Source organism: Neovison vison, chromosome 6 (assembly GCF_020171115.1).
Source record: "Neovison vison isolate M4711 chromosome 6, ASM_NN_V1, whole genome shotgun sequence".
Taxonomy (NCBI): Eukaryota; Metazoa; Chordata; class Mammalia; order Carnivora; family Mustelidae; genus Neogale; species Neogale vison.
In genome coordinates, this window is record NC_058096.1 from 14,307,225 (window position 1) to 14,317,079 (window position 9,855).

Below are 9,855 nucleotides of genomic sequence, written 5' to 3' on the forward strand. Positions count from 1 at the left end.
GAGTGCAGGTCATACAAGGAAGCAAGGAAGAAGTAAGATGGCAAAGAAAAGACTGTTTTCACGATGTAAAGATAAGATTAAAGTACGGCTTGAAATTTGAAAAGATTTGGAAAGGAAGAGCATTCCCGTGGATCTCCAGAGAAAATTGGTAGTGGAGTTTTCCCAAATCAACATGCATGTTTATTTCTGTACTACCACTGTCATCATCATTATCTTGAGAAGAAACAGTTCAAATCGCTTTACATTTGGGGGGCTTCTATCTCCCCCTGCATCCATGGTATGAAAAACCAGTTTAGTTTAGTTAACACCTAATATAAGTCAATTCAAGAACACAGTCACCTCATCCCATAAATATTGTATATAGAAATATCAGCCACGTATGTAGACCCAGGAGTCTTGTACCATCTGCAGAATTCAAGTTCCTTCAGTCTAGGAAGACAGAGCAGCAAAGACAGAGCCACAAAAGAAGACAGATCTGTAGATCACTTCATCGCGGGTTATCTTGAGTGCTTGCTACATGAGAAAATCATTTGGATTAATTTATTGTTTTACAGCTGTTTTTTTTCTTATAATTAAGATTATTGGGAAAATATGAATCAAGAAGTTTTCTTGGCTCAAAAGAGAACAATATGTGTTTGATACCACGGCGGGGGTGGGGGGTGGCAATCTTGTATATTTAATGACTTTCGCCTTATTTTGTCCTTGGTGTGATCAGTTCCCTGATTTCACCACAGTCAAGCTTGCTTTGAAATTGTAGACACATTAAATCAGCCACTTGGATCACATGTGTTTCAAAGAATGTGGTTCCCCAGGTACGAGCAATCTATCAATCCCCTCCTCTCCTTTCACTTTGGCATTCTGACAGTCCTGGTCAATTTCTTAGGCAGATTAATTTTATTTCATGCCATGGTCACAGCAGCTCTTATGAAGAGTTTCAGAATTGCCTGTACAAAGTACACCTCTGATGTTGCAAGAGATTGGTGCGTTCCTTGATGATTGTGCAAACTCTCCTAATTGTGCCTGCAGGTAAACATACAGCTGTCTTCTTGGAAAACTGAGAAGTACAAAGAATGTTTATGTGCAGGCCCAGTCGTTCCAAGTATCTCTTGCCGGTTTAGACACACCTGGGTTACCATCCCCCTCTTATTGGCTGAGAAAGTTGCCCCACCTGATTTGTAAGTTTACCTGTCCTAGTCAGTGTAAGGGGGGGCACTTCAGCCAGCCAACACTGGCTTTCATCTGGCTAGAAGGAGCAAAGCAGCTCTGAAAAACCACCGGGCTCTGAGGTCCTTACGACAGGAAAACTGTTCTCTCCTGAGGCACAGAGAAACTCTCTTCAGAGTAGCCCTACCGGCTCAGGACTCGGGTCGGATAAAACCCATCCCAGAGGACGATGGCTACCTACGCCCTGCAGATCGCCGGACTGGTGCTTGGTGGTGTTGGCATGGTGGGCACGCTGGCTGTCACCATCATGCCTCAGTGGAGAGTGTCCGCCTTCATCGGAAGCAACATTGTGGTTTTTGAAAACTTCTGGGAAGGACTGTGGATGAATTGCGTGAGGCAAGCTAACATCAGGATGCAGTGCAAAGTCTACGATTCCCTGCTGGCTCTCTCTCCAGACCTACAGGCATCCAGAGGGCTGATGTGTGCTGCCTCTGCGCTGTCCTTCCTGGCTTTCATGACCGCTGTCCTGGGCATGAAATGCACCAGATGCACTGGGGACGACGAGAAGGTCAAGAGTCACATCTTACTAACGGCTGGGATCATCTTCATCGTCACGGGCGTCCTGGTGCTCATCCCGGTGAGCTGGGTGGCCAACTCCATCATCAGAGAGTTCTACAGCCCGATAGTGGAGACTGCCCAAAAGCACGAGCTCGGAGATGCTCTCTACATAGGCTGGACCACTGCGCTGGCGCTGATCGCTGGAGGGGCACTGTTCTGCTGTGTTTCCTGTTACAGTGAAAAGGGCAGAAGCTACAGATACTCTGTCCCTTCCCATCGCACAACCCAGAAGAGCTATCACATGGAAAAGAAGTCACCGAGTGTGTATTCCAGAAGTCAGTATGTGTAATCGGGTCTAGTTTTTAACTTTACTGATAAAGCCATGCAAATGACTGAAATGCCCACTGTTTTCTAAAAATGGAACCCAAAGGAACATTGATTTGCCGTTCTTAACTGCCTAACATTAATTACAGGAACTGTGCATTGTCTATTTACGATTCTATAAGCTACTTCAGCAGAATGAGATACTACACACAGTCCTTTGATTGTTCTAGGAAGTGCAGTAATGTGTTTTCTAAAATGATTCACTCATCTTTTCCTTTCACATTGCTAAAGACTGTATCATTTTATAACCGTGATTTCTCTATGACACAGCATTATGCATGTAGATCAGCATGATGTGTATAGCTCACATAAATAGAGACAGGCTTACAGGGTTCTCTTTTAAATGAAATACGGATTCAATACACTGAATAAAAAAAATTCAACTATTGCTTTTCAGGGGAATCGGGGATAAGATTGAAGAAGGTTAATATTAATTGTGTAAAAACAGCTTAGCGATTAACGTGCTCGATTTGTAACTAAGGTTAAAACGAAGGCTTTAATCAGCAGCATAAAGGAAACTAAATGGCTTTCTCATATCTTGTTTCTCAACCTAAAAGTTAGAAATTCTAACTCCTTTATCCTCTTTCCCCAGAGGCCTTCTTTTCTTGTATATTAAATGAACATCTTTTAAAGGGCAGATATTTTGTCAAGGGGATTTGCATTCAAAACTGCTTTTCCAGGGCTATACTAAGGAGAAAGATAAAACCGTAGTCTAAGAAACATTAAAGACTTCAGGAAACTTAGTTCTGTTTTGTTTTGTTTTGTTTTCTCTGAAGTTTCTATGGCCAGAGAAGGATGGAATTTGACAAGAAAACATGTATGTATGTGAATATTTTAACAACTATTTGAATACAGGCTTTGGGCTTTTGTTAATATAAATAACAGGATAGGACAATATGCCTTAGTTTTTAGTAACTTACCAAAAAACAAGAACAATTAATCCTTTGTATGCTCTGTCTGCTTCTAAGATATTTATAGATACTGAAGTTCAAATTGTCATTTTAATCTCATCAAAAGTATATATTTACTAATTCAATTTTTTATTCAGTCTTACTAAGATATAGAGAAATACTATATCTTTGTGTTTCCCCCAGATTTGATGCAACTGATAATTTACTTTGAAAGTTTGTATCCACATTTTTCTAGCTTAAATGACTATATATATTATATTTACTTTATGTCCTTTATATTAATAAATTGTGCCTTTTATATAAATTTGATATTTTTTCATTCTTCTTTTTTCTTTGTTAACTTTAAAGAATTTTTAAAAATCCTGATATTTTCAGCTTTCTAATTTAAAAAGAAGACACATTTTAAATATAAAGGTAGACTCAGCATTAATTTTTGAAACTATAAAATACTACATATTATTTAACAACATTATTCTTTATAATAAATGTATTCACACATTAATATTTGATGTGGACAATGTATTTGTAATGTATTAAGATAGTGCTTAGGGTCCAACAAACGTGTATACCATAAATATTATGTATGTTTAAGCCTTTTTAATTAAACCACTATTAAGCCATTTCTATAAAAACTTTCTGTAGCCAAATAAGTTTCTACCTCAAGAAATAACATTAACTGGGGCACCTGGGTGGCTCAGTGGGTTAAAGCCTCTGCCTTTGGCTCAGGTCATGATCCCAGGGTCCTGGAATCAAGCCCTGCTTTGGGCTCTCTGCTCTTCGGGGCCCCTGCTTCCTCTTCGCTCACTGCCTGCCTCTCTGCCTACTTATGATCTCTGTCTGTCAAATAAATAAATAAAATCTTAGAAAAAAAATAACATTAACTAATACTAGTGATTAGTGTTATATGCTAGGAACTTACCTGCTTTATATGACTTATATCGTTAAAGATCATCACAGGTGAGGACATATGGGGACAGTTCAGTGATGACCCAACAGAGTCAGGAGTAAGAAGGACCATGTGACGTCATAGCCCATGCTCTTTTGCTTCAGGGAAAGTCGATTTTCATCGGGAGCATTCAGTTTATCAACGGATCTTTGTATGTGGAAATGACACGCTTCACCAGTATTAGCTGGGAATAGTTTCAGTGTTTTGTTTTGTTTTGCAACTCCTGAGTGCTAATTTATCCTAGGCAGGCTTGCCCCCTTGGGTCGCACCATTCATGAGAGCAGAAAAGCAGGGAAAACTGAGCACTTCAGAGAAGTAATCCGATCTTCTAAATCCCAGTCTTGACCAAACATCCTCTTTACCTAGAAAGCTCTCCTGAAAACCCCAAATTCAATTCTTCTTTTTCCCTTCTTTTCTCTATGACAGAATTGTAATGCTGCTAGTTCTCCTTAAGACACCTCACGAGTACCTCTGAAATCTTTCTCCAAATTACCACACTTTCTGTCACCTCAGCTCTTTCCTATCTGGTTGAAAAAGCCTTCCAGACTTGTGTCAGGATCTGTAGGATCTTTTTACTTCAGGCCCCACCACATTTCTACCTCAGTTCTTCCTAAAATGCACCTCACCCCCATAATCCTTGTAGGAATGCTCCACTGCCAGAAAGTAGGTCCAAATGCCTCAGTGGATGATAACTGTGGGGAGGGAGATCTGTCTTAGAAGCGTCACAGCAAAGTTTATCACATGGTACCATCAGTGTATAACCAGTATGATCACAATTATGAAGTCAATGTCCAGAAACTAGAATGATTCACATGCCGAAGGGCTTGTTCAATATCTTGAAAGAGAGGCACTGGAACTGGGAAACGGTTTGACTAGTAGCACGTTATGTACAAGAGGGTGTTTTATAATGCTGTTTTATAATGTAGTTTTATGGAGAAACAAGGTGACGTGATGGAAAGCACACGGAAGACAAGGTTTTATAACCTGACCTTAGAGCTGGGTTTCTTTCTTTCTTTCTTTCTTTCTTTCTTTCTTTCTTTCTTTCTTTCTTTCTCCTTCTTTCTCACTGTACCACCTTTTGCCCCACCAGGAACCTCTTCCACTGATTCTGTATTCAAAATGACTCTCTCATGCACTGCAAAAACAACCATTAGGCTGAACCATGCTAAGTTTCAGGGATTCAGGGATGTTTTTGTTTTCAAAGAAGCAGGAGCAAGAAATGAAGCCTCCACTGCATGCCTATCATGTGATTGGTGCTTTTCTTTCTTTACCATATCAATCTTCTAACATTCTGTGTATTATATATGAGATCATGAGAACACAATGTCTCAAGAAGATGGTTATATAACATCATACATGTACCTGTGTGTGTGTGTGTGTGTATATATATCCTAATTCAAGAGCCTGTGTTCTTCCTACTGCAATATTGTCCAAAGGCATCTCTTCTAGAGTAAACTTTGTGAACTGTGTGATCTCACCACCTCACCCGTAGGCTCCTTATGCCTCCCTGGTCACAGCACCCTTTCCCCCTGACCCTGGGGTAAACCTCACCATCAGTTTTAGCTATACTTTTTTTTTTTTTTCCTTTTCTTCCCTGTCTTAAACTGTATAAGATTTGCTGCTTCTTAGTTTCTGACATCTATCATTTTTCCCCCTTGGAATACATTGTGCTTTTCTGGATTCCTGTCATAGGTTTTGTATTTCAAATTCTCCAGGCTTCCTTCATTGTCCTGAGAAGACTTCCCAGAGCTGCAGGGATCCCTGCCACCCCTCCTTTTAGTCCTGACCCAACTCATCTGTGTGCAAAGCAGAGCAGCAGGTGGGACCCAGCCAACATGCAGAGACAGGAGGCCTGCTTTCTGCAGATCTTCAGGCTCTGCCAGAATCCAGGAGGAAAGAACTCTAAGAATAATAAGAATGCAGGAATCACTGGTGCATGGACCCGAAGTCAGGCCTAAAGCTCTGTCCTGGAAGTGAGGGAACCTTAGGGAGACCTACTGTAGGCTCTGCCTGCCTTACAAGTAGTCCTGGGAGGAGGGAGACATTTGTAGTCTTGTGTAGTCATGGGGGACAATCTCAGAGGTCAGAAAAACTATGGGAGGCACAGACAGGGACTGGGTTTCTTTCTATTCTGGGGCCTGGGAGGCTGAGGACACCAAGGGTTTGGAGCTCAGAGATGACTTCCCAGGGCCCCAGCAGGGAAATAGCAACATTCAGGTCACTAGGTCTCCAGCCAACAGGGAGGGTTCCTGCCACCCTAAGGTGTGTTCTGGCTGATTATGGCAACTTAACTTCCGCAAGGAAGAGAGATCCTACAATCACATATGGGGGTTCGACAGTCAGAAAAAGGAAGTGCAAGCTGAATGTTCATGACTGGCAGGCAACCTCTGAGCAAACAGATCTGCTGAGAAAGAGAAGACATCTTACGCAAATAAACAAATACCTGTAAGAAACTAACGCAGATTGAATTGCAGGATTAAAAAGCTTCTTACTACTTAAATAACATGGTTTCCACATTTCAAAATTCTGCAAGAAATGGAGAGGTGAGGGGACTCAGTGTTGAGGTAAGAATCGGATATTTGGAAGATCAAGTAAAGACAAGCTCATAACACAGAGCAAACAGAGGAGAAGAAGTAATCATGAGGAAAAATACAGAGGACTCTGAGAACAAATGCAAGGACCTAAAGTGCAAATTTGGAGAGAGGAATAAAGACCAGATGAAAGGAGGAGCAGTCCCTTGACACACAAAAAAATCAGTGTTTAAAATGAAAGCCTCAAATTCACAAATAGAAAGGGCTCACTGAGGTCCTGGGAAAACTACAAAAAAGTCTGTAGTTAAATTCTTAAAGTAACAACAAAACAAAATGAAAACAAACAAATGAAAAACCCAAGTATGCAAGATTTCACCAATCATAAGAAATTACTTAATAACAATAACCCCTCCCAAAAAAAAAACCCCATCATATCTGCATCCAATATCTCCACCACAGACCTAGAAGCGGGATGGTGGACTACTAAGTAAAGGCCATGGAAGGACAAATCTTCAGCGTAAGGAATCTACTCCCAGGAAGAAGCGCATTTCTCTGTGAGTGAGGGAGAAAGGCACTTCGTGGCTACTCTAGGATCTAGCAACTCTGTCCTTCATAAAGCTGATCTGAAGGCAGTACTAAAGCAATGAATGGCAGAGGCCACAGCAAGGAAGGAAACATGGAAAGAAGGGGAGACTTGGTCAGCCATGACTTTTGCAATAAAGAGAAAGAATTGGCTGGCACCAGAACTGGGAGGAACATTGGCTCTAGGAAACCACTACAAATATGTCAGTGCTGGTGCTCAAGTTCAGAACTAAGGCCTTCCTGGTCCTACAGGTAATAAACAGAAGAACACAAAGCCATCTAACGGTCCAACAGCAGAGTTCTTTTTTCTTCTGATCTGCTCCAGGCGCCACAGTGTCCATATTATAGCTCCTCCTGCTCTACGTCATTTCTTTACCATCCCGGAATTCTTTCCCCAAGACCCTGGTAGTCTGCAACACCTTCATCATCTTTTGTGTCAGAGATGTTTGAGCTCTTGAGCTGCTATCCTGGCTCCCTTTGGCTCTGCCCATGCACCCCCTGGGCCAGGCAAGCCCCCTGTCAGCCCGGTCCTGTTGTGAGACAGATGTGTATCAGCTGGTCTAACTCTCCATCTGGAGGGCAAGTTTGGTCTTTCTTAGACTAAGGGCCACTCTGTGTGACCCCCCCCTCCTAATCCCTCAAATCAATGTGGATCATAAATCTTATTTGCCCTATATTACTGAACTCCATTGTCTGCCCCTTTCCCTGACTCTTCTTCACATACCAATAAATACATATGAATATGTTGGAAACAGAAATAAACTTTTATAAGAAATATAAAAACATCAGGAGAAAAAATATGCCATTTAAAAATGAAGATAAAAATTATTCCATTGTAAAAAAAATTAGAGAATAGAAATACTCTGTTCAAAAAATGCAGTGAAAAAAGATAAAAAATCAGAATTGAACATTTTCCTGATTTAGGAAAGAATACATCTTTTTAGCAATGGGGCAAAAGAAAAATTAGCCTTTCTTGGTTTATTTTTAATTTAAAAACTTTTTAAAGATTTTTTATTTATTTATATGACAGAGGGAGAGAGATCACAAGCAGGCAGAGAGGCAGGCAGAGAGAGAGAGGGAAGCAGGCTCCCTGCTGAGCAGAGAGCCCGATGTGGGGCTCGATCCCAGGACCCTGAGATCATGACCTAGGGCAAAGGCAGAGGCTTAACCCATTGAGCCACCCAGGTGCCCCTACTTCTAATTTTTTTAAAACATAGGATATATTTTACTAGCAGGCAACAAAACAAAGCAAAACTAAACAAATAGAAAGACCATCCATATACCTACCTATTTCTTACTTGGCTTTTGTCCAGACACCCCATCTTCCTCCTCAACTACCAGTCTCTAAAATCATTAACTTTGTTGCTTCTATCTGTGATTATTTATTTTTCTTTTTTGCATTTTGTAATTGATGTGTGGGAGGGGTGGTGGGAAGGAAGAAAGCCCATGGTTGAAGATTTTTTTCTTTGTTTTTGTCTGTAAGCTAGTAAGAATATATTTGTTCAAGAACTGTAAATCTCTCTCTCTCTCTCTCTCTATTTTTCTGTAATGGACCAGCTTTCCTATGCTTTTTTATTCCCTCTAGAGTTGAGATATGAGTAAACACCTGGAGATCCTATGTGAAGAAGGAACTGTGATTTATTAGATGCTAAGTTGGAGAAATGTTTTAGAAATTAAACTGTCCTCCAGCTTTAAAGCAGAGAAGCCTTCTGAAGGCAATGAAGACTAGTCTTACAGCCCAACTGTGGTCCAACATGGAAACTTGATACAATGCTTTTACATTTATCAAAGGGAGAATGAAAAGAGGGGGGAAAAAAGATTCAGTGTTCAGCTCCATTCTGGTTATTTCTTACCAAATGACAGACTGTCCCAGAACTTGGTGACTTAAAACAATAATCATTTAATATAGCACGATTTTGTGTGTTGGAAATCCCAGCAGGGCTCAGATGGTCGGTAGCACTGACCACAGCTGGTACTTTGGGTTCAAAGAGCCCATGACAACAATTTCCCTCACTGCCTGGCACTTGGCAATGATGTCTCAAAATCTGAATTCAGATGGACCTCTCTTTTGATGGACCTCTAAGTCCATGCGGTCTTAGGACTTCTTCACCATGTCTTTCCAGCAAGGTGGGCAGACACTGAGCATGGTGGACGGGAGCTCTAAGGATCTAAGGGAAAGAAATAATACTTTTGATAGGTCTGGCGTTGCTTTCACTGTTTGCAATTGGTCAAAGGCATCACAGGGTCAAGGAGAGGGAGAATAAATTCTACTGCACAATGGGAGGGTCACCAAAGAACATAGACGGTATTTAGTCCACTCTAGGTTCAAGTGAGGTTTTGAGAATTTAAAGAGTATTTTTTCCTTCAAACAGACTTACGTCATGAAAAGTGGCTTGTATTTAAAAGGTGTCTTGGACAGGGTCATAGGGAAGCTCTATTTTTAATTTCTTGAGGAATCTCCACACTGTTCTCCAAAGTGGTGGGGGGTGGGAGGTTGGGGTACCAGGTGGTGGGTATTATAGAGGGCACGGCTTGCATGGAGCACTGGGTGTGGTGAAAAAATAATGAATAATGTTTTTCTGAAAATAAATAAATTGGAAAAAAAAGGTGTCTTGTATTTTATTTTATTTTATTTTTTAAATTTATTTGACAGACAGCGATCACAAGCAGGCAGGGAGGCAGGAGAGAGAGGAAGGGAAGCAGGCTCCTTGCTGAGCAGAGAGCCCAATGCGGGGCTCCATCCCAGGACCCTGGGATCATGACCCAGCTGAAGGCAGAG

At 41.1% G+C, this 9,855-nt stretch overlaps 1 protein-coding gene across 1 annotated transcript; it reads left to right on the forward strand.

Moving 5' to 3' along the window:
- The first annotated feature begins 914 nt into the window (after positions 1–914).
- CLDN8 (claudin 8) lies at positions 915–3,321 on the forward strand. The gene has a single exon (XM_044254987.1). The coding sequence runs from the start codon at positions 1,394–1,396 to the stop codon at positions 2,069–2,071; it is 678 nt and encodes a 225-aa protein (XP_044110922.1). The 5' UTR covers positions 915–1,393; the 3' UTR covers positions 2,072–3,321.
- Positions 3,322–9,855: the final 6,534 nt, after the last annotated feature.